Source organism: Mycena indigotica (genome assembly GCF_014461135.1).
Source record: "Mycena indigotica strain 171206Taipei chromosome Unknown Mind.scaff0007, whole genome shotgun sequence".
Classification (NCBI taxonomy): Eukaryota; Fungi; Basidiomycota; class Agaricomycetes; order Agaricales; family Mycenaceae; genus Mycena; species Mycena indigotica.
Window position 1 is genome coordinate 1,568,875 of NW_023503006.1, and position 22,417 is coordinate 1,591,291.

At 51.4% G+C, this 22,417-nt stretch overlaps 9 protein-coding genes across 9 annotated transcripts; 4 read left to right on the top strand and 5 right to left on the bottom strand.

Annotated features, from left to right (window-relative positions):
- Window positions 1-1,526: 1,526 nt before the first annotated feature.
- MIND_00820100 (uncharacterized protein) lies at window positions 1,527-3,203 on the bottom strand (the record flags this gene model as incomplete). The annotated part of the gene is made up of 1 exon (XM_037364872.1): window positions 1,527-3,203. One exon carries the CDS (start codon window positions 3,201-3,203, stop codon window positions 1,527-1,529), a length of 1,677 nt encoding a protein of 558 aa, XP_037218114.1.
- Window positions 3,204-4,396: 1,193 nt separating this feature from the next.
- On the bottom strand, window positions 4,397-5,362 carry MIND_00820200 (Cutinase; the record flags this gene model as incomplete). Its single annotated transcript, XM_037364873.1, has 7 exons — window positions 5,213-5,362; window positions 4,970-5,158; window positions 4,887-4,916; window positions 4,732-4,839; window positions 4,623-4,679; window positions 4,512-4,570; window positions 4,397-4,451 (listed from the first exon to the last, which is right to left on the bottom strand). Exons 1-7 carry the CDS (start codon window positions 5,312-5,314, stop codon window positions 4,397-4,399), a joined length of 600 nt encoding a protein of 199 aa, XP_037218115.1. The 5' UTR covers window positions 5,315-5,362.
- Window positions 5,363-6,583: 1,221 nt separating this feature from the next.
- MIND_00820300 (uncharacterized protein) lies at window positions 6,584-7,770 on the bottom strand (the record flags this gene model as incomplete). Its single annotated transcript, XM_037364874.1, has 6 exons — window positions 7,676-7,770; window positions 7,512-7,625; window positions 7,405-7,444; window positions 7,272-7,351; window positions 7,048-7,221; window positions 6,584-6,923 (listed from the first exon to the last, which is right to left on the bottom strand). Exons 1-6 carry the CDS (start codon window positions 7,696-7,698, stop codon window positions 6,584-6,586), a joined length of 771 nt encoding a protein of 256 aa, XP_037218116.1. The 5' UTR covers window positions 7,699-7,770.
- Window positions 7,771-8,313: 543 nt separating this feature from the next.
- Window positions 8,314-9,912, bottom strand: MIND_00820400 (uncharacterized protein; the record flags this gene model as incomplete). Its single annotated transcript, XM_037364875.1, has 1 exon — window positions 8,314-9,912. The coding sequence occupies one exon, from the start codon at window positions 9,910-9,912 to the stop codon at window positions 8,314-8,316; it is 1,599 nt and encodes a 532-aa protein (XP_037218117.1).
- A 559-nt stretch (window positions 9,913-10,471) lies between these two features.
- Window positions 10,472-12,461, bottom strand: MIND_00820500 (uncharacterized protein; the record flags this gene model as incomplete). Its single annotated transcript, XM_037364876.1, has 6 exons — window positions 10,472-10,668; window positions 10,723-11,263; window positions 11,319-11,450; window positions 11,500-12,036; window positions 12,086-12,365; window positions 12,415-12,461. 6 exons carry the CDS (start codon window positions 12,459-12,461, stop codon window positions 10,472-10,474), a joined length of 1,734 nt encoding a protein of 577 aa, XP_037218118.1.
- A 94-nt stretch (window positions 12,462-12,555) lies between these two features.
- On the top strand, window positions 12,556-14,736 carry MIND_00820600 (uncharacterized protein; the record flags this gene model as incomplete). Its single annotated transcript, XM_037364877.1, has 10 exons — window positions 12,556-12,942; window positions 12,990-13,014; window positions 13,070-13,135; window positions 13,186-13,343; window positions 13,399-13,477; window positions 13,532-13,731; window positions 13,785-14,129; window positions 14,183-14,393; window positions 14,447-14,533; window positions 14,588-14,736. The coding sequence occupies 10 exons, from the start codon at window positions 12,556-12,558 to the stop codon at window positions 14,734-14,736; spliced, it is 1,707 nt and encodes a 568-aa protein (XP_037218119.1).
- A 368-nt stretch (window positions 14,737-15,104) lies between these two features.
- Window positions 15,105-16,700, top strand: MIND_00820700 (ADP-ribosylation factor; the record flags this gene model as incomplete). Its single annotated transcript, XM_037364878.1, has 6 exons — window positions 15,105-15,288; window positions 15,341-15,521; window positions 15,573-15,804; window positions 15,950-16,187; window positions 16,241-16,375; window positions 16,417-16,700. 6 exons carry the CDS (start codon window positions 15,105-15,107, stop codon window positions 16,698-16,700), a joined length of 1,254 nt encoding a protein of 417 aa, XP_037218120.1.
- Window positions 16,701-16,981: 281 nt separating this feature from the next.
- MIND_00820800 (uncharacterized protein) lies at window positions 16,982-18,533 on the top strand (the record flags this gene model as incomplete). Its single annotated transcript, XM_037364879.1, has 2 exons — window positions 16,982-17,575; window positions 17,625-18,533. 2 exons carry the CDS (start codon window positions 16,982-16,984, stop codon window positions 18,531-18,533), a joined length of 1,503 nt encoding a protein of 500 aa, XP_037218121.1.
- Window positions 18,534-19,223: 690 nt separating this feature from the next.
- Window positions 19,224-22,349, top strand: MIND_00820900 (uncharacterized protein; the record flags this gene model as incomplete). Its single annotated transcript, XM_037364880.1, has 10 exons — window positions 19,224-19,323; window positions 19,368-20,645; window positions 20,694-20,851; window positions 20,900-21,209; window positions 21,260-21,285; window positions 21,337-21,792; window positions 21,849-21,906; window positions 21,959-22,158; window positions 22,206-22,259; window positions 22,305-22,349. The coding sequence occupies 10 exons, from the start codon at window positions 19,224-19,226 to the stop codon at window positions 22,347-22,349; spliced, it is 2,685 nt and encodes an 894-aa protein (XP_037218122.1).
- Between the last annotated feature and the right edge of the window lie 68 nt (window positions 22,350-22,417).

Sequence of the window (22,417 nt, forward strand, 5' to 3'; positions counted from 1 at the left end):
CAGCTCCGGTAGACATAGCGGGCGTAAAGACGACAAGAGCAGAGGAGGAGGGGTCAAGTGGCAGGGGCGGTGACGAGGGGGGTACGGACTCGTACTCCGAGCCTGAATCAGCGCCAAACCTGGCAATCTTGACCGGTTAATCCCGTAGAGAGTTTCTTCTGCTGTAAGGGCAACCCTGGAGACTCCGACGAAAGCCTAGCAGGGGAGGATCCAAAGCGTGAATAAAAGCTACGGGAAATACACGGAGGGACCGACCTAGCAGGGGAGGATCCAAAGAGAAGAAACTCTAAGGGTCCGCCTGCTAGGGGCGCCAACTATATACTGGTCGTCCGTAACTGCCGACGTAGAGCGCAGAAGGCCTGAGCGGCGTCGCAGGCTCTGTCCCAAGGTGATCGTTGGGAGGGTCTTGACGGATCGGTGATTGTGCGGGCGAAGGAGGCCGTGGACGATGGTCGGGGTGGGTCGGAGCGTCCGAGGGGGCGCCGGTCGGATGCGCCTCGGATGCGTTCGGAGGGTCCGAAGGAGGCCGAAGCGGGGGTTCCCCTGACATCTGCTAGCAAAGGTGTATATAAAGACAATCTTTCTGAAAATGGCAGAAATGTATTCTTTTGTATAACAAATAAACATGAATATAAATAGCTCATTTATGAAATAAGTAAAAATATCTTCTTTGTATTGCACAGTATTTTGTATTGTCTTTCATCCTATTAAAGAGTGTGCTTGGAATACTCACTTATGCGGGATTTAACCTTGAGTAACACAGTCCAGAATATTATAACAGCTGTTAAGTGAGCACAGAGCTTTATTATCAAGCAAATTTAAATATATGCATTGTACAATATATAACTATAAAGCTTGGAGATGGACTATAAAGGCTACAAAGATGACCCATCTACTACATATACTACAAACCTTGATATTTCATATTATGGCAATACCCTGGTACCACTAGTACCAGTATAACCCTAACAACATATGGTGAATATTTTCATGGTTTTCTGTATAAATATATGTGCTACATAGTGCTACAGTATGTGTCAAGCTGTATATAAAGTGCTACATTTGTGCTACAAATTCAATCAAGATACTTACTACATTGACTATATTGTGTTATAGAACTCCCCCCTCCCCCCCCCTTAGCTACAGTGAGTTTTGCTTTTTCCTAATGCCTTTTTTGGCCTATTATTACCTTCATTAAAAATTTTAAAAATGCTCCAGTTTTCTTTAGAATCCTTGGGGTGAGTGATGGGTCTAAATGCTCTTGAGCTGATCATGCTTATCAACTTGGCCCCGGTTGGATCTAGTTGGATACATGGAGGAGTAATACTAGTATAGCCCACTGGGACCCTGGGGGAAGGTGAGGCAACGGACAAGATGAGGAATTAGTACACTCCAATAATAATAGAAGCGAGGAGTTCTTTTATGTGGAGTCAGGACTGTCAATGCAACAGTAGACACATATCTATAATATGGATACTAAACCTCGCACTGTGGTATCAGTGCCATAAAATACTCAGATAAAAGAGTCAATCATCAATAATCTCCTCCGGACCGCTGCTGCCCAGCTCAAAGAAAGCTTCACGCTCCGCCTTTGTCAGCAGATGGGACATGCCGGAAAATGGAGAAAAGACCATTGACATGCCTGTGCGTCGTCGTGTCACGCGGATCTCGGTCCCCGCCGCTCTAAACGGCTGAAGCTGCTGGGCAAGGGCATCAGCCCCAGGCCGGCGTGGGGGCACGATACCCGTGTCGTACTCAATGTGCAGCTCGCGCAAATTTGACGTGACTTGTAGTTGCAGAAACGCGATGATGCCCTCCTCGGAAATACTCTCGCATTTCCGCAGCTGCAATGTGTGTAACTCGGGGTAGCAACCTGATTTAGCAATATATTCGAGCGCGGGGTCGTCAAGTTGCGGGTCCGCAGGGTTGTCAACAAGTTCAAGCGTGAGCAGCGTAGAAGGAAGGGCCGCAAGTAAGTCCATCAGGCTATCGTCCGGGAGCTTCAATGCACAGCGAAGAGTTTCGAGCCGCGGACTAGATGCCAGGGTGGGAAGAATATGTTGGATATTGTCGAGCAGGCAATCGTCTCGCGGAGGAGCATACCCATCATCCTCCCGCTGCAAAATGAGATGGCGCAGAGAGGGGAGCACGAGGTGTGGAAGCAGGGAAAAATCAGTTGACAGCTGAAGGTGTTGGAGATGCGGAAGGACAGCTTTCGACGGTGGTATGGCGACCGTGCCTCCCAGGCCAGTACCGATATCATCTGAATCGCACAGCTCCAACACGCAGGTGCGTAAATTGAAGCATCCGGAGAGCACCTTAGAAATCTTGGCTTTATGTCCCAGTCCACTGGTGAAGGGATCCCTTATCTTCAAGAAGGTCAGATGCACCCAGTTGACAGGAAGCCTCTCCATCTGCACAATGCATTCATAAAATGCAAGTGTGAGGCGTCTGAGCGTGGGGGACTCAAGAACGCGGAGTGTCTCCCATGACGATGTACGATCTATGCTCCAGCCACCTTGGAGGGTAATGTCCTCAATGATAACCCGCTGCTCGGAGGGAATATGCGCCAACTCGTCAAATAAGACAGCTGGGCAATCAAGGTGCAGGCTCGTGCATCGTGGTACATAGGAAGCAAGAAAAGGCAAAAGAGTAGAGTTGTTGCGCGTCATTGTCGCGCTGTTGGTGCCTCTTTCGCCGTCTCGCTGGAACGAAATAGAAAGTGGGAGGGATCCAGCGCGGTCAAGCCAGAGCTTGATGGCCTGCAGGCGTTGCTGTACTTTGGCACTTTGAATTCTGTGTGACACCGCCCCGTACCATGTTGATAGTGGTGGCTCGACAACATGAAGCCGCGACCACAATTCCGGGGTATGTCGCACCAAAGAGCGCCACGAGCTACAGATTCGGCCCAGCAAGATTGGCCCTTCGCGGGCGCTCATCGCACAATTCCTACCAACCGGAAGGCACTGAGCAAATAGCTCGCGCAGAACATCGGGGGGAAGTCTGCGAATAGGTGCGCAGAGGACCTGGTGGGCGGTAATGTGCTCCATAAGCTTGTCGCGCTCTTCTTGTAGCTTCGCGATTGCCTCGTTGAGGGAGTCCACACGAGCCTGGGACTCAGCGAGAAAGGCCCTGATATCTTGAACTTCATCTTCTGTTGGGCAGTAGTTCGTCCCGAGCCATGCAGCAAACACCGACGACATGGGCGTTTGTTGTGAGAAATATATGGTCACCTGACTACGTAATCTGGTGTGACGAGCGCTCATGATCATGATGACTGTTTTTCCTCAAACGCCGTTCATACACGGACTGGACAGTTTATACTGCTCGAATGATAAGGAAACAACCACACTCCACACTCTTATCAGTATCGCGGCTCTCGACTAGTTGAGCCCGACACCGCCATCATCATCGCCGCCAGTCCCCGCCACCAAGGTCCTCGAGGGTCTGAAGAAGACGCGCATTTCTCTCCACCTTTACATATTCTCCCACTGGCACAAGCCACTCATCGCACCAATCCGCCGTCTCCCGCCCTATGTTCTGCAAGAAGTATTCCTGGCATGTCTGCCCGCGGAACATGGTGCCGTTTTCTGCATCAACGAGGCGCCGGCGCCGGCGCCGCGCCGCTGCTGTTTGGCAGAGTTTGCCGTTATTGGCGCCAGCTCTCGCACGAAACTCCGGTCCTATGGAACGATATCTTGATCAGTGGGGACCCCTCCGAGTCCTCACAACACTATCCTCAACACCGTGTCGCACCCATGGTGACCCACTGCGCCATTCTCCGTACTGTTGAATCGGTAGGTGCCAGTGTCGCGTTGTGGAAGTACCAGTTCAATTCGCTTGAAGAATCGCTTTGCATTTATAGATTCATTGAATGGTGGCAGAAATTGGTCGAAACTTCTGCCAGTGGAGGCCAGTGTTGTGCCACATGTACCTGAATACGGTGCTGGCGGTGCTTGGATGAGACATTCTCTCAGAGGGTTCCGAGTCAGAAGTTCAGAGTATGGGCCTTGATTCCCACCTGCGGCATCTACATCTGGGAGTGGTGGACCGAACCAATGGCACTCTTTCTGCGCACATACCCCGCGGCCTCGCTACAGACGCTAGCGCTTGTATCGGTATGACTCCGGAGTCCGTACTATATGAGACGCTGAGTGGCCCACTGGCAGGGGCCTCCGGGGACCGGGCATTGAATCAGTACGCAAACTTGAATCCGACGTCAGACGGTGTAAAAACTCGGTTGTGGAAGGGCCGGCGGCTCATAAGTATCACAAGTTTCAGAGGCTGATACATCAATGGAAACCATTCCGTCGAGTGTCGTGGCGCAAATAAGGTCAGACGCGGTCATGTGATCACAATTCAACGAGTACATTAAGTATCCCTTCTGTTTCCAAACTTAAACTCTGGCGGCAATGAAAGAAGCCGCAGCCGGGGTGTCGGCTCCGTAGGTCCTACGGAATCGATGTCAGCCTCCAAGTTTTTGAAACTCCTTAGCTGAAAAAGCTACTCACAGATGGGCGGGAAGAATAATAGCTCCACCTTGGCAAATATTGTCTCCAACATGGCAAATCTGTTGTTTCCTTAGTTCAAAAGGGTATCATAAGTGTGAACTTAGGACGAACCACATCGACCTTCGAGGACGGGATGCCTTGGACGGCTTGACCGTTATCGGGGTCGCCCTGGTATACAGCTTAGCGTTGTGCGCGGCACTTACTTCGAAGGAGGACGCACGAAAATAACAGCCGCGCTGATGCGCGCCGCAACGCTAGAGGAGATCAACTTGGCCGAGTTGTGCACCAGCTGGCCGCCTTGACTATATCCAGAAGTGACCAGTTTTGCCTGGTAAAACATCATCAGCGCCTGACAAATGAATCTATAATGCGCACATTGGGGCAAGAGCTAGCAGCGCTGGTCAACTGGAATACAATAAGCTTGAGGCTTTGCAAGGTGAATGAGGAAATTCTCTTACCAACTGTGCCATGGTCGCAGAACCAGTAGGGTCACCACCGACAAGGAATCCAGGAATATCTGCCGCATACGGTACGCCGGTGAAAGTAAGCGACTTGCTGCCGAGGGCGCTCTGCAACGCGCTTTGGAGAGGTGGGCCAACGATGGTACCAATGGTCCCTGGCTCCGTTGTTCCTCTGGCAAAAATGACCTATACAGCCAAAGGGTCAACGACGAAGCAACGCTGGGAGTGCGCTACACTCACGATCACGTCGGTACACGCGTTTGCGGCGCGTTCTTCAGCGACAGGGGCGGCCAAACCGAGAAGCGGGAGCGCAGCAAGAAGAGCGACCAAAGTGCGGAACATTCTTGAAAACAGTCGAGTGGAACTAGACGTGTTGGAGTAGTTGCGTCTTGCCGAGCGTTTTTATATGATTTCAGTGCCGCAGCCTGAGACCACAAAGGCGGAATAATACTGGGGGTACTTGATCAGGTGAGGACGGGTGCAGAAAGCCATCATGAGCTTGGTTGCGTGACTTGGGATTGGACGGTTTCCCCGAAAGTGCGAATGGTCGAAAAAGAGCTGAACAGGACTCCAGAGGAGAGTCAAGGACGCAAAAAAAGTCGAGAACCACATGGAGGCGACGAAACAAGAGAACCACAGGCTTTTTCTGGAGAGGTTTGGCTCCGACTGCTCCCAGTCCTCTAAAAATGCATCGGTTATCGCATTTCCCGGATTCCCGAGCAAATAGACTTGAATCATGCAGAAGGAGGCACTTTGGAGTCGCGTGTCGGTGGCACTGTCAATAATTTGCATCCATTGCACCCGTCCTTGCAAGTTGACAGCGTAATTTGAGCGTGATGGTGCAGAAGACAGGAACGTGGAGGCGTTTAATTGAGTGTTGAGATATGGGTGAAGGAATGGGGTTCAGCAGTTCTATCCGAATATTCGTTTGCGACCAGTATTACGTGCCGGTGACCGCTGCCACAAGGGCAACGCATGGCGAGCAAGCCTTGCAACAGAGCACGATGAAAGAGAATCGTGTCGCCTCTCAGATGTCAGACCCGACGGGCTTTCAGTCCATGGGAAGCCTTCGACACGGATGCAGACCCCAGACGCTTTCCCCACAGCCCTTCCAAGCGCTTCGGATACGACAGTAGCCGGTTGTCCTCGCTACGACTCTGTGTCCACTGGCAGTAGATACCCACCACTCGGAGTCGATTTAGATCGGCAGTGGCGGCCCTCGTCTGGATATGAGCCTGTATTTGCCTTTAGACATGGTTCTGAGCGAGTAAAAAGCGAAAAATGCGCTTACAAGGGCTGGGTCATGTGCCCAGTGCTGCGTCTGGCAATTTTGGCAGGTCGGTGAGCGGGTGCAGACGAGACTAGTGGAGTGATCATTCAATTCGAATCTGGATCGCCGCCGCTGAAAGAAGTCTTGAGCCGGTGTGCTTTACCGAGTGCTTTGTGGATTTCGCCGGACGATTGCAGCCGCAACCAACGGACAAGTGATAGAAAATGACTTGTTGATCATGCAGGTCGAAGGCAAAATGTCCAAGGCTGACTAATCGGTCACCGACCCTTATTTTGTTTCAAGGATCTCGCTGCAACTGCAGATGAGGAAAAAGAAAGTATTTATATAAACGAAAGTATGTAGTCTGTTTGACAACGACGAGTAAGAGGTGGAGGGGGGTAACAACAACAGGCCGGGAGGGCGTGGGATATATCAGGACGATGACTGAGTTTGCGTCCGCCTTGCTTGGTTTGTACACAACACATGATTAGAGGGCAACAACCCCAGCCATAACCCCGAGAGCAACAAGGGTGCCAGTCAAGTAACTGACAGCAGCCACAGGAATAGCAGCACTTGCGGGAGGGGAGGGGGGAGGGAGAGCCTGATGGCGGCGGGGAGTTCGCGTTTTGTGCGCTGCTTCCTCCAGCCAAGGGGGTAGTAGACGAGCCAGCTGGGGGCGCGCTAATGAAGAAATTAGTTCATGGATGATAAAAGGGAGTTGTAACGGAAGCGAAGAAATGAGGAACCAGGCACAGTTCCATCATGCCAACGTCCACAAGCGACGTGAAAAAAAAGGAGAACTTACGTCGTGCTAGAAGGAAGAGGAGCGGTCGAGAGAGGGGTGAATGTCGTCTTGACCTGACCGGCGTGGACAGACTTAGAGGCAGTGGTGTTCTCCGCACCAACTGGGAAGTCGTCGCTGATGCTGAAAACGTTGTTGATGTTGTCAATGGCCACCAATTCGATTGTATAGCCATCGCTGGTAACGTGGCTCAGTTCTGGAAAGATTCCGGGAAAGTTGGAACATACTCGATAGGCACAACGGGGAGCTCAATGTCCTTGGACCCAGTAGAAGCATCGACGTTGTTGGCTACGGCATATTGCTGGTTCTGAGGACATCATAAACATATGCCAGAATTGAGCTTTCTGAGAGGAGACACACGAAAGAGGCGTGCAGGAGCTCGACCGAGAAGGTGGAGGGCCTGCATACGAAGAAAAAGAGATTGCAGTCAGCAACCGAATTAGCACAAAATATCGCTGAAGACATACGAGGTAGCGTCGGTCTTCCACTTGATTGTGATGGTACCACCAATTACGAAGTTGCCAGTGATAGAGGAGATGGTGAGGGCGGAGGCGTAGGGAGCCGCGAGGGCGAGGAGTGCACTATGGAAGTGGATGAGAGCGCTGAAAGTATTTCGAGACCTTGTACGTACCCGACTTTGAGCATGGGGAGCATTTTTTGTGGGTTTTTGCGGCGCTGGGGGGCGGAGGGAACGGGCGAGGAAGAGGACGGGACCAAGACGTTAAAAGCGTGTGACGCCCATCACGATTCACGACAGGACAAATGTCAAATGTCAGCCGCCAAGACAACGACAACGGCATCTTATTATTCCTCAATAATCCTCCATGTCAAGCAGAGAGAGAAAAAACCACTCACCTTAGAGGTATCTGCCGCCGCGTATGTCACTAAACATCGACAAAAACTGCACCACTTCTCCGCAAACCTTGCATTTCATGGTCCTGAAACAAGAGAACCCCTGGTGATTGTCCTTGTCGATGATTGTCCTGCGTGGTCTGTCGTCATACTTGCGCCTCGAGAGCAGAATTAGTCATCGCTTTTCCATCTGATCTTCACCAAGAACAGCCTAAAAGAACTTGTCTACACCACAGTAAGTTATGAATGCTCGAGGTTGAAATCTGCAAAACAAGTTAAAGAAAGTCGAGGGCAAACGTAATTCAACACTTTCAACTCGAAGGAAAACAGTTCTCCTCAGTTGCAAGCGTTTCCGAGCTCCAAATCCAATATCTTTGTTCCACGAAAAACAATGCATTGGTTTATACACATTAGAAGCTACAAATCACACAAACCCGCATGAGGATCATACCTCCACGCAATGCTCTTCGACCACTCGAGTTGCACCCGTAGGCCCGCCGCAAAGAAGCGTGAAATATGGGGCATAATGTCCCTCAGCATCGGGCGCTCAAACGAGACGATGACAGAGCGCAGTGTCGGCCGAACCTCGCAGGTCATCCGCTTCTCGATGAATTCCGCGAGCTTCCAGTCCGAGAACTGAGCACACGACGCGAACTCGACATGGGTGAGGAGGGGGCAGTACACACTCGCATCCGGAGCGCTCATTGGCGTGAGACTACCGAGGATGCTGTTTTCAAGGATCTCCTCCCGACCAATAACGCCCTCGCTCCGGGCTGCTGCACTCCTGAGAACAAGTTCACGAAGAACGGGAACCATAGCAAGGAAAGACCTCAGTGTTTGGGTATTGAACAAGGTGATGACGAAGTCGACGCTTGTCAGGTTGGCTGCGTGTGGTTGTATGGCGTTCAAGAAAGCAGGCCGGTCATCATCTTCCCGCCCAATTTTTGGTGATAAGGATAGTCGTTGAAGGTTCGGAGCATCGATGCGCTCTAATAGCTGGGGCAAGAAAATGGCGTCGGTAATAGCCAAATCTTGCAACTCGATTGCGTTAGCGAGCGAGCGAGGTTGAAACTGGCCACCGCGTGTGATTTGTAGGGAGCATTTTCGCAGTCGTGGACACCGACGAAGAAGATCGAGTGCATCAGCCACCGATAGACCACCCACAAATACAGCAGCGATGGTGGTAGCACTGAAGAAACACCGCAAGTTGAGCTCAAGAAGCTGGTCCCATGGGAGTGGAAGCTTCATTGGATCTGCCCGGATGCGTAGAGAGACAGAACGAAGTGTTGGAATCCCTAGAAGTGCCGTCGTCGGCCAGAAATTTGGCCCGCTATCCTCTTTGGTATCTATTTTGAGACATTCAAGATGCGGAAGCTCCCGACTCGTCTGCCGCAGGAACAAGTGCATATGCGAATTGTCGCCAGATTCGAGTTTGAGCTCTAAGCGGCGGATACGAGGGAAAACCTCGTTGAGGAGTAGTCCCCATGTCTGATTAGGGCGTTTGAAAGACATAGACAGGGATAGCAACTGGGAAGTGCCTTTGGTGCGGTTTAACCATGGCGCAACGACTTCTGCATTGAAGCTGAGCATATCACCGAGGCCACCAGCTTGGGAGAAGCTGCCGCCGGGAATATGTATAGAGTTCCAGAGAGCGGGCATGGCATGGGCAAGGTGCCGCCAAGAGGCGCAGACATGCGTCAAAAGCATCGGTGCCCGCCGTGCATCGACAAGTGCGACGGGCTCAGCTGCAAGACAATATAAGAAAATCTCTCTGAGGATGTCTTCAGGTACGCGTCGCATTGGAGAAATAAGTGCAGCATGTTGTCCAATAACCGCCTTGACGCAATCGCGCGTGGCCGCCAGCTCGTCGATCTTCGCTTGCCATTGTGCGATTTGGCTGTCCAACTCGGCCAGCTTAGCGAAGTATCCCGCAAGGTACCCCCTGATTTCCTCGAGCTCAGAGTCGCAGGGGACGAAGTTGGTGGACAGTTTCGCCGCGAACGGCGAAACCGCCATGATGAGAGAGGGAGAGTGTGTGTGAGCCGATCAAATCCGAACGCCGATCAGCGGTTGTCGGCGCCGAGTTTGTCAGCACCAGTCCTTCGGTCCAAAATTATAATCCATTGCTCAGGCCTTTTCTCTAGAGTAGCATACTTACGCGTCGCGGGAGACGCATCGCGGAGTTTGAACATTCTATCTACAGCTATATCCGAACGTTTCATTCTGCTAGAATCAAATTTAGGTCTGGACGTTCAAGGTGATTGGACTACTTAGCTCGGTGACCGTGCTTCTGAGAAGTATGGCCTGAAATCAAGGGTTGCTGTCGGCGTGTATGGGAGAACCGATAAGCACCTCTCGTATTGAAATCAATAAGTATCTCAGTCGAATCTAGTCACGGACGCTTTTACCAGAATCGACTTCGATAAGAATATTTGCCAGCTTAGGTTTGCGCGCGTCAGCACTGATGACCATAACGAAGAGAACGGAGTCTCAAAGCACCGCGTATGTGATAAAACACCGAAAGCAATGCGACAAAATAGTAAGCATACAAAAATGTTTCCATCCCACTCCCTTGTCACCTCCCAGCCATAATTCGTTCCACCTCCATCTTCAGACGACTACGGGCAGCGATTCCTTCGGCAGACGAGCCTCCGATGAGTTTGTTATCCGCAGAGTAACCGGCTGTCGCTCCAGCGTAAACCAACTCGAGCAGCTTGACCCACTGGTGGCCCCAAACCTGGAGCGCAAATGAGCCAAGGACGTCCAACGCAGCTGTCGGTCTTCTGTTAGCATCTAATGAAAATCCAAGGTCAGATCTGCACGTACTATAGATTAATTGAGCTGCTACTGGACTCTCCAGCATCCTCTCGCTGCCCATGAGCCTAGCCAACCAGACCCATAATCGTGGCATTTGAAACAATGGATTCAGCGGTTGTCCATTGTTGGGTGGTAATTTCAATACGGCAAAGTAGACCCGCATAATCCCAGCAACCCGCAGCATGTATTCGCCCACCGGTTCTCGTGGGACGTTGTCTTCGACACTTCGGCGGTAGCCCATGGCCTTGGCGCGTTCATCGTCGTCTTTCCAGGGCTCGCCCGTCACATCTGTGGTGGGGAGTACTGACGGAATAGCCCACGGGCCACAGCGCTGGACGAGTTTCGCGAAGAAGACTTCGGGGAAAGAAGGAAGATTTTCGAGGAGGGCGTGGGTTAATTGCGCAAGTGGAAGGGCCGCTTTCTTCTCAGCCGTCACCTCGGTTTCGGCTTGTAAGAGGATAGCTTTGGCGAGGGAGGAGCAGAGGCCGGTATATAACATCGGCGGATGTGGTGGATTTGGGAGCATGATTTGAGACTGGATGAACATCGTCTACCCAAAATATTAGCAAAAGTCATAGTATAGTGACTTGACGATTCAAGCTCACAATGTCGCGGATGGAATTAGAGTCGTTGGTTAATTGCCCGATCTTGGGTGTTATCTTTCGTCTATACTCTCCCCACATGGACCGACGGGCCTTGTCAGTTTTGATAGGCTTCATGGTGTTGTTCTTTATTGTCTGTTATGGTTTGTTTGAATATGACTTGGTAGCTTTGAGTAACACATACCATAAGTATAGAGCGTGCTGTCCTCCAATCCTCGCCAGCAGTCGTCAGTCCAATAGTTTTCCGACCGTCAGCTGTGGCCTGTTCATCTTGGGCACGTCTCCTCTCCTCTTCTTGTTGCCTTTTTTCCTGTTCTACTCGCAAGCGCTCCTTTTCGTCCGCTGCCCGTTTTATTTCTTCTTGTTCCTTCCTTTTCCTCTCCTCCTCCGCATTCTTTCTAGCCTCCTCTTCTAACCTCTTCCTTTCCGCTTCCTCTCTGACCTTCCGTTCTGCCTCAAGCTTGACTCGCACCTTGTCCTCTTCGACCTTGATTCCAGCATCTATCCGTGCCCAGAGTGCCTTATCCCGCTCTTCCCAAGTTCGTTTCAGTGTGTCTTCCTCCTTCTGTTGTTGGATCTTCAGCGAGCTCAGCATCCCCTCCACTTCGGCGAGTTGACGCGTGTGTATTGCCGCAAGCCGCCTCTCCTCTTGAGTGTGAGACTTGTCGCGCTCACTGAGCAGTTTTGATTGCAATGCAGCATGGTCTTTCCGAGCAATGCGCTATAAACTCACTTCAGATCGTGTGGCAAGAAAAGTTAAGGACACGCACGAATGCATCCTTCCGTGTCTGCTTCTCCCATTCCTCGTAAGGGTCGTGGTGTCGTGTGCGAAGTCTGATCGCGGCTATTGTCTCTGCAACGTGCCGCTGCTCAGGCGTGGCCTTCGGTCTCAGTTTGTGGCTTGGTGATAGTGGAGGCTCTGGAGGTGCTTCGACTTCTGAGTCAGACGTAGAGTCGGTGTCCTCCAGAGAGTCAGACGAGTCGTCTGAATCAGAGTAGTTGACGAGGTTGAGGCCGTAGGTCGACCGCCCCTTGCTTTCTCGGGGGTCTCTAGGGAATGGTTTTAGACTACTAGACTCGTTCAGCAACGAAGACCGACCGTCGCACGGGTGAGGGGGACAGCGACCGCGGGACACTGTAGCGCATGTTGGGTGGTTGGTGGCGGCTCAAAACAAGCCTGACTCGGCGATCAGTCTGAGATCACACATCCCATGCTTGCTGACCCTCACTACCGCCCACGATGAGGCTACGCGTCCTGCCTCTGCTCTCCCTGGTCTGCGCTAGCGTCTCCCTTGCCCGCAACTTCGACGAGGTTCGCCTCCTCGGCGCCCAGGCCGTGAACCTCTGGAAACTCGAAAAAGCAGCCGCAAAACTTAGAGCGTCACCGAAATTCACCGTCCAAGGCCCCACAGACGGCTTCGCCCCACAAGAGGAAGACGATGAGGACAATGAGGAAGCGGATACCAAAGCAGGATTCAGCGCCCAGTGGTTCACGCAGCCGCTGGACCACTTTGACAAGTCTGTGAATGCGACATGGCCGCAGCGCTTTTGGGTCAATACGCGGCATTACAAGCCTGGGAGCGGTGGCCCCGTGTTTGTGCTGGATGGAGGAGAGACGAGCGGGATGGTGCGTGAGGCCATCTCGACTACTGTGCTCATACTAATGTCTTGCAGAACCGAATTACCTTCCTCAACACAGGTCGGATAACTCTGGAAATGTTTCGTTGGCTCATACTTTACTTGTCTCCAACCAGGAATCATGGACATTCTTGCCAGGCATACCGGCGGCATCGGCATCGTTCTGGAGCATCGTTACTATGGTTTGTGGATCCAGTTCAAGTTCTCCCCCAGCCGTGCTAATTTCTCCCAGGAAAGTCTGTTCCAGTAGCAAACTTCACGACTGACAACCTGCGATGGCTGAACAATGCCCAATCTGCTCAGGACAGCGCTAACTTCATGGCAAACGTCCGCTTCAATGGCATCGACGAGGACTTGACCGCACCGAATACGCCTTGGATCTATTATGGTGTTCGTACACACTCCTCAGTCTTATGAAGCTTTGCTTATGAAACACGTATTGCAGGGCTCTTATGCTGGTGCTCGTGCTGCCCACATGAAGATTCTTTACCCTGATCTCGTATATGGCGCCATTGCTTCCAGCGGTAAGTCAACTGAGCTTTATTACGCGTATTTTTACATATTTGCCTGTGATCCAGGCGTCACCCACGCGACCCTCATGAACTGGGAATACATGGAGATCATCCGCACATATGCTGACCCCGTTTGCTCTGGACATCTTGAGAATGCGATCAAAGCCATCGACACTGTCATTACGTCGCGCTTCAAGCGCCCACTGAAGGCCCTATTCGGACTGGGGGAGCTGAGTCATGATGACGATTTTGTTTCGGTACTTGAGGTGCGTATCTATCTATTCCCAATAATTATTGCTGACAAAACTACTACCAATAGAGTCCCCTTGGGTCATGGCAAGCACAATGCTGGCACCCAAGTTTTGTCTCCACACAATTCGACGAATTCTGTGAAGCACTCGACAAACCGCCGTTCGGTCATGGGCTGTCTTCGCTCAGCGACTTGCCTTTTGGTGCTCCCGAGCGAACTGTGACATTGTCCGATGGACTCGCTGTCGACCTCACGATCGTCAACTACGCGAATTACATCAAGAAGAATGTTGTGTCGCGGTGCCCAGAAACCGCAACCGTTGACGAGTGCTTTGGGACATGGGATGACTCGCAATACGAGGCCGCGGATATCGACCAGACTTGGAGGCTATGGCTGTTCCAAGTCTGCACAGAGGTAGGTCTTTCTTCAAGTAATTATTACTCTTTTTTGCTCACTGACACGCGCAGTGGGGCTATTTCGCAACTGCTCCGCCGGACCCAGACTATCCTCGAATCGTATCCAAGCTGCTCACACTGAACTACGAAGCCAAAATCTGCAGGCAGGCCTTTCCCCCAGGCAAACACTTTGTTGTCCCGACCATGCCCAATGTCACGGTCGTCAACGAATTAGGAGATTTCGACATCGCCGCAGATCGGTTGGCAATCATAGATGGTGAAAGTATGTCGGTGCTCTTGTAAAAACCTGCACGTATTGACGCAAACAATTTGAAGTTGACCCATGGCGCCCCGCGACGCCACACAGCGACTATGCTTTTGAGCGGGAGGATACGGTGCTGCGGCCGTTCAAGCTCATCCCAGGTGTGTGTTCCGTGTGTTTCTTATGTTTGTGCGGTCCTAAAGAAGCATTCGTAGGCGGCGTCCATCATTACGATGAGTGGGGCCTGCTCGACCTGATGCAGGAGCCGGAGGAGATTCGCAAGATCCACGAGGAGATGATCTTCTTTGTTAGAGAGTGGTTGAAGGACTGGAAGGCGCCGGAAACTAAGCCCGGGGACATTTAAAGATGCAATAAGGACATTACTGATAGATCTTTGCGTCGGATTAGTCCCTATGCGTTTATGTACATCTGCTTTCAAATAACAAGCTTGAACGTTTCCAAAGAACTTGTAAGGCGGGTAAGAAATACTAGTAACGATGGAATGAAATTTGCATCGAATTAAAGTAATTGGTAAATTTGTGCCCAGTTTCGAGTCCGAGATCGGAAAACGCTCGAATTCACTCTTAGACTGTGTATAAAAACGGTAATCAACCGGGTTCCATATGTTTGTATGTGTTGACGCTACATTGCACGTCACATGACCGCGTCCAACCAGTGCAGAACGACCATGAGCGACTGTGAGTCGATGCTGGATCGGACACGTCGACGAATATGGCCCTATATAAAGGCTATAACTCCGATACTAATGCGTCAATACGCTATCGGAACATGAGCGCTGTGCTTCGCCGTTTCCGCCAATGGCTTTTTCACCCAGCTTCTGGTGCAGAGTACAAGGTGCTGATGGTTGGCCTTGACTTGAGCGGCAAGACAGAGCTGCTGAAGAGGATGGCGACAGGTAGAACCCTCTGACTGGGAGCTTGTTCTGACTCAAAAAAACTTTGCTCTAGGAGAGATTATGGTCACGATTCCGACGATTGGATTCGCTGTGGAAGCGGCCGAAGTACCTGTCAAGACGGCCAGGGCTGAGACCGTGGACATAATGTGCTGGGACACAGTAGGGTGCTCCAAGCTCCGGTATTTCCCGGCGTTCTTCGAGCCATTCCTATCGGGAACGGATGGCCTCGTCTGGTGCGTTGGCCTCCACGACATAGAAAATCACCATGTTGACCCATTCTTGAGGGTTTTTAATGGCACAGACTTGGAGAGAATGTCAGAGAGCAGCGATGAGCTCACCCGCACAGTCCCGCACTCTGTCTCTTCTGCAAGAAGACCGTGCCAACAAGGACCGGCGCGCCGCAAAGGATTTCCCAATTCTTGTGTATTCGCGACGTTGATTCCGCTGCAGAATTGTGACGCGGACAGAGCTGTCCTCGGCTCCGGATCTTTCACAACTGGGAGACGAGTTTCGCAAGTATGCACCAGGGCACGCCCTGCGTCTCGTTGGAAGCCAACTCAAGACGGCATTTTCGCCCAGCGAAGACTTTTATGAAGCATTTCTCTGGCTCCTTGATTCGGCGCGAGAGATGCAAGGAGCCGCAATTCAGCAGCCACTTTAGAGGAAACCGAGTCCACCAGACCCTCCAAGTTATTACAAAACTTGCCCGATCGACACGAACCAGCGCTGCCTGCTGGAGAACACTCTGGAAATTTGGCTGGAGCGAGCGGAAGCAGATGCCCATACGCCATCTGAAACGTTTCTGAAGCAATTCGCTGACATCAAGCTGCCGTCCTGGGACCACTATACGCACATCCGCCTGGCATATCCGATACTATCGATCCATGGACGACAGAAGGGTGAGTCGAGAAATTCTTCATATACTAGTATGCGACTGATCTTTCTGTTTTAGGAAAGAACATCATCTTCGACGGCATCGAGAACTACGTTTCGAAAAGCCCGCAAGCGAAGACTCGCGCATTCCACTTGACGATGACCTACTTTTGGATACAAATGGTCCATTGGGCGATCGAGCGTGTTCGAATCCGTTCCTCTTCCTCCATGGACCCCGTTTGGATTCTGTTCCAGAGACCACAAAAGATCATAAGAAGACAAATTCCAGCCCCATCTCATCCGCCGAAACACTCGTAGCCGGAGCTCCTGGACCATCCCCTGCCACTCATACCTTGGACCCAACCGCAACCTTTGCCATGTTTCTTGCCGCGAACCCGTTTCTTGCGGATGGCCGTTTATGGGCGGAGTATTACTCGACAGAGGTGTTAATGAGCGCAGGAGCGATGGTCTTGCCCGACAAGAAACGGTTACCGAACATCATGACGAACGATCAAGTGCTTTCATTTGGGATATCCTAGCTATGACTAGCTCAACGGCTGACAACTACTTCAGTATTTCCTTCAATCTCCATTGGACTTACTTCGCGTGGCTTGTGCATACTAGTACTTATAAAGGTCATTGGACGGAATATAAACCGGGTAATTGCATGCATATACTTACTCCCGTTGGATATTCTCGGTCTCATGCTCGTTTGGAGCCAACGGCACATATCTGCGCTGACAATATTTTCTTTGTGGAACAATTCAAGCTTTTTTCCCTAGGTGTCATGTGACCGCTCAGGGTCCACCACTTACCCATCATGTCCCCAACGCCAACATTATCTCCCTTCGCGACACTACTCGGATCCAACCAATGTCCAACCGACAGTGAAGCAGCGGAAATCCGGTCTTTTCTCGTCGAGCCCATATCTCGTGCACAAACACTTGCCACAAAAATGCTGAGATTGGATGTGCAACACAAAGAGCTCATGGCACATATCACTGCCCATAGAGCTCTCCTTTCACCCATTCGGCGCCTTCCCCAAGATGTGCTCCGCGAAATCTTCACGGAATTCCTTTCGCGACAAAAATATTGCGGCATGAAGACGTTCGATGGGCCGATATTGTTGGGCCGTATTTGCAGTCAGTGGCGCTCTTTGGCTCTCGAAACACCAGAATTATGGTCCCGGCTTCACGTTGTTGAACCTGCGCCTTCAGCCATGTCGCGCAGTGCTCACAGTACCAGAACCATGCAACTAATTGATGGCATCAAACTCTGGCTGGACCGTGCTGGGTCTCGCCCACTCTACTTGTCGTTCCAAAGGGAACCCAGTCTTAGATCCCCACTGGCAGACAACCACTCTTCTGTCCTCGATCTTTTGATTTCGTATGCGCCTCGATGCAAGGCGATATGTGTAAAATGCCCTCTTGTTTTGTTGAACCAATTGGCACCTATTTCCCCAGACCCCCTTCCTCGAAGACGTGACTATCGAAATCAGACAGTTCGTGCACTCGAACGGGGAAACGCCGAGTCCTTGGCAATCTTTACTCTTTCTGCGCGCTGCTTCTCTCCGGAAACTCACCCTCAGCGATTGCGTCGTGAAAAATCTACAACAGCACGTTAACTGGACGAAACTCACTCACCTGACGATATCGGAACATATGCCTGATCATCCGGTAGCTGAGAAACTCCCGAATCTCTTAACGAAATGTTCAGAGCTTCGTGTCTGCATCTTGAAGTTGGAGCATTGGGACATCATGATGCCTATTGCCATATCGCCTAATATAAAGATTCTCTTGAATCACCTGAATAGGCTTCATTTGTCCAGCCATTTCCATCTGCTTCCGAATCTGGTACTACCTGAACTGCGCTACTTGATATTACGCTACAAGGAGGAAGAACCTTGGTTCGATGAACCGGAGAACGACATCCTACTTGAAAACGTCGACGACCTACTTTCCACCCTTCAATCAAGCACGCAGCTTGAGGTCATTCGATTTGCGTCGGGATTGCCAAAGCAAGGCCTCCTAACCATTTTGGCTACCCTTCCTCCAAGCCTTCTCACTCTGGAGATCGCAGACAACCAAGTAGATCCGCAAATCGACGATAAGGTGCTCGAACGTCTGGCGGAGACCAGACGCTGCCCCAAATTGCAGAATCTAACGCTCAGAAAATGCGAGCTTGTTTCTGAGGAGGGTATGGTCCAATACCTTAACCTTCAAACGGATGGGCTGCGAACCGTTTCTCTAAGGAAATTGTTTGTACGCTATAACGTCGGCCTCGAGCCGCCGTGGACAAGTTCTGCTCCAGAACGAATTCGACCATTCCAAGACGCCGGCATTCAAATCTGTTTGACGAAGTCGGATGATTAAGATCGTCGCACCGGCGTTTCCACCGTATCAAGGTTCTCTTAACGCAACAGAGCAACGTGCCAGTGCTCTCTTCCCCAATGCCTGCCCAAAGAAAATAGCCACATGCGTATTCGGATTCAAGTGCCATTCACTGTACATTCGTAGAAGGTACTAACAATATTGAGTATCTTGACAACAGATAAAATGTTTGCGTCTCATACTACTCTGCATCCCGCACGAGCCTTGGCGGGAGGAGTCCTTGTAAACGCCGTAGACAGCCTCGAGATGGTCCACGATAATTTAATTTAGCCTGGAGTGTACTAGCAGCGAGGGTCAGCAACTTGGTCAGTGCGTCCTCCCGATCGCCACAGCGTCAGTTCATTTCGCCGAGGTGGAAGGGTCTCGGAATGAATGACTGGAGGCTCCATCCTCAGTGACGGAATCATAAGACCAAGTTTCTCCACACGAAACTCAGCTAGGAATCGAATGCTAGAACCAAGCAGAGAGTTGGCAGAAAGTACAGAAATGCGTGACTGTCGTGACACCCCGAAAAAATCTGGCTGCAAACCGTCAGCGTTCTAGCCTCTCATCCTTATCGTTTGGCAATGCAAATTCAGCGGCCAGTCGTCATTCCAAACCTCGATCATATCCGCAAGATGCCGCGAGTTGAAAAAGGAGTCCGTTTGTCGTGGTAACCCCCTCCACCTTCCCATGGGCCACGACCCCTCAGCGGACGATTCCGACGCGCTCATCCTTCCACTTTCACCAGTCAGCATGTCGGATCCCTCTGAACTCGCGATGTCTTCTTCAGGTTGTTCGTGTAATGCCTTTTTCTTGGCGCTCACGTTCTCGTAGAGACACTCAGCTCGGACCCTAGTCGCAAGCTCTTGATTCAGGTGCCGGTCAAGTCCGACTACATTACGCCACCGCCTTCAGCCGACATTCATGTTCCATCCCGCAGGCAATCGCTACTCACCAGCCCTATGGTTTCGAAACGGGCTTCGGCACCAGTTCATTCCTGGTCTGCTCGTAACTTCGGCAAGGAAAAGGACCCGGCCGACAGTAATGGTCCCATTTCACCATTAATTCCGCCTCCTTCGTCTCCGGCTCCAACAGCTCCCCTGCCCGCTGTCCCCGAAAGTCCAATGACTGTTGTCCAGCAAGAGCCCACTCCTCCGTCTTCTTCCCGCTCAGACTCTGCTGAAGACGTTGTTCAAAAAGGCGAACAAGGCAACAGTGACGATCGACCACCGATATCGTCATCATCCAGCGCCATATATCTTCCGTCGTTGACGAAGAGTCATACCGTCAGCGCTACCTCAGTTGCACTACCAGCGAAGCCCTCCTCCTCTACACCCTCCACGAGTCTTGCTCCCCCAAGTGCCTATAAGCAACGTCAGCGACGAAAATCTGCTCCTCAACAACCTGCTGCGAAGTCACCTCCCCTCAGGGTCCGCAATTCACCGTCGTATGTCTCGTTGATCGACTTTGAATCATCTGAAGATGAAGATGACGTGAATACGTATGACGGCAGTCTTAAACAAGAAAGCGACGAGTTGTCGAGTCAAGAAGCCCAAGAGAAGCTGGTGCCAGACGCTGATTTGGCCCAGTGGGCCCCGGAGCCTGCATTCGTGCCCGTCCATATTCCCATCTCGGCTGTGGCCTCGGAATATGCGAGAAATTTATCCAATCATTCTCAGTCAAGCCGACGCGGCCCTCAATCTCCACCCCGAAGTTATCCTGCTTCCCATCGGTCTCACTCTTCCATCCGCAGCAGCGACCGCGAAGGAAGTCTTGCTGGAATGACACGGCGAACAAACAGCAGCGGCAGCGGGTTGGTATCGAACAGGAGCGCCCCATCACTCCCACCCGCCATCAAGCACCATGCCCTGCTCGGGCTGTCTGCGCTACCTAACGAACTGGTGCAGAAGGATGTTGATTACACGTTGCGCGCCATGATGAGCCCGACCGCGTTTGCTCGGATGCTCATGGAGCCATTAGCCAGACACCGGTTTCGCGAATTCCTTATCCGAGACGGGGGTGATGGAGCGAAGGAGCTTGACTTATGGACCGATACAAGGTATCTTGGGCATGCTATGGAAGACCTTCGTAATGTGGGTCAAGTCTTTCGAGGTCAGTTTCAATATCGTCGTTGTGGAATAGATCTGATTGTTTTCTCAGATATGTACATCTCAAGCACCAGCAACAATGATTTGCTTTTGCCGCCAGAGACCAAACGAGAATTACGGGCGGTCCTCCAGCAGGTCCTCGCTGCAGATGCCGGGTTAGGCAGAACACAGTCCCAATTGCTCGAGTCGATGTACAACGATGGATTCCAGGTTTGTTTCTTTTTTCCTGCTAATCCAATATTCACAATAATTGCATAGCGTTTCATTAAACACCAGATCATTCAAGAAGCGCATGTCGCTCTCGGCCGGGCCAACCTCAACCTTGCAGGCGCCCAAGCCGGCGAAGGACTGGGCGACACCTTTGTTCTCACAAATCCTCGTTTACCCGACCACCCGATTGTCTTAGTGTCAGACGGTTTTGTGGCCATTACGGGTTATCCGCGCAGTCAAATCATCGGACGAAATTGCCGCTTTTTGCAGGGACCTGGCACGCCTCCTGCTAGTGTCCAAAGAATAAGAGATGGGCTCAACTCTGGAAAGGGGTGTACCGAACTATTGTTGAATTATAGTCAGTGGGCTTTGTTCAGTGATTTGTTTGATGACTGAATATTTTCTTAGGACGAGACGGGGAGCCCTTCTACTGTGTGCGTGCTATATGTGACCCGTCTTATGTCTCTGGCTTAAATTCCTCATAGCTTCTGTGTATTATTCCTGTTCGAGACGCATCTGGGGCGATTGTCTACTTCATTGGAGGACAAACAAATGTAACTGGGCTCCTTGCGACCGAAAAGGGACTCGGTCTGGGACTTGGAGGCGTCTCTAGCACAGATGCATCGAAACCTCTTCCACCGGTGGACATGTCACCTGCGATGGCGGCCTTGTGTAATCCGTCCGATCAAGCGCCAGAGCCAACTGTACCAGCCATATCTGGTGCTGCTGGCGCGGTTCTGGGCGGCAGTTTGGACAAAGGTCCTCGAATAGGAAGCGGATTCTTGAAGGGTCTTTTCGGGAAGCAAGGGGCCAGCGGAACGCGACTCGAGGGCGTTTCGTCTTCTAAACAGGTGATTGCTGGTGCGGAGGCCACGTTAAACGGTCCGGGAGAAAGCAAATTCCAAGACCAATATGCCATCTTCCAACACACGTATAGCAAGGTTGGTCTTGTCTGTTCAAACATGAGGAAAGGAAATCGAGACTAAAATGCTTCCAGATCATGATATTTAAACTCAAAAAACGGGAGATCACATTTGTGTCGCCGCAAATGTTAGGTACATACTTCGATTTTCCTTGTATGTTTTGCCAGCTTCTAACGGGTCACAGCCTTCCTCGGCCTCCCTACGAGGAATCAACGCGAAGAACTCGCATCGCCGCTTATCCGAAGTGATATGGCCACACTGATTACTGGGGGCGAGGATCGGAACGAGACGCGCAAACTGCGGGAAGAGCTGAAAGACGCGGTCCGCAGGGGTGTGCCGTGTTCTATGTCGTGCGGGGTCACGATCCCTGGGAAAAGCATACTGGTGTGTTGAGTATTTGCTGTTCTCGCCAACTCTAAAGCTCTTGCTAGGCGCGAAATGAGAATAGGGCCAGGTTCGGGATGATGCATATGACGCCTATCAAAGTTCGTGTCTGTTCTTCATGGCATCAAGAAACTGACTGGGCGTAGGATGGGGACAACGTCGCTGTGGCATTTGTGGTCATTTTTGGATAAAGGACTTGGTTTCCGTGGATCTATAAGTGGAAGTTTTCTGGTCTGGTACCTGATATGTATGTATGCAC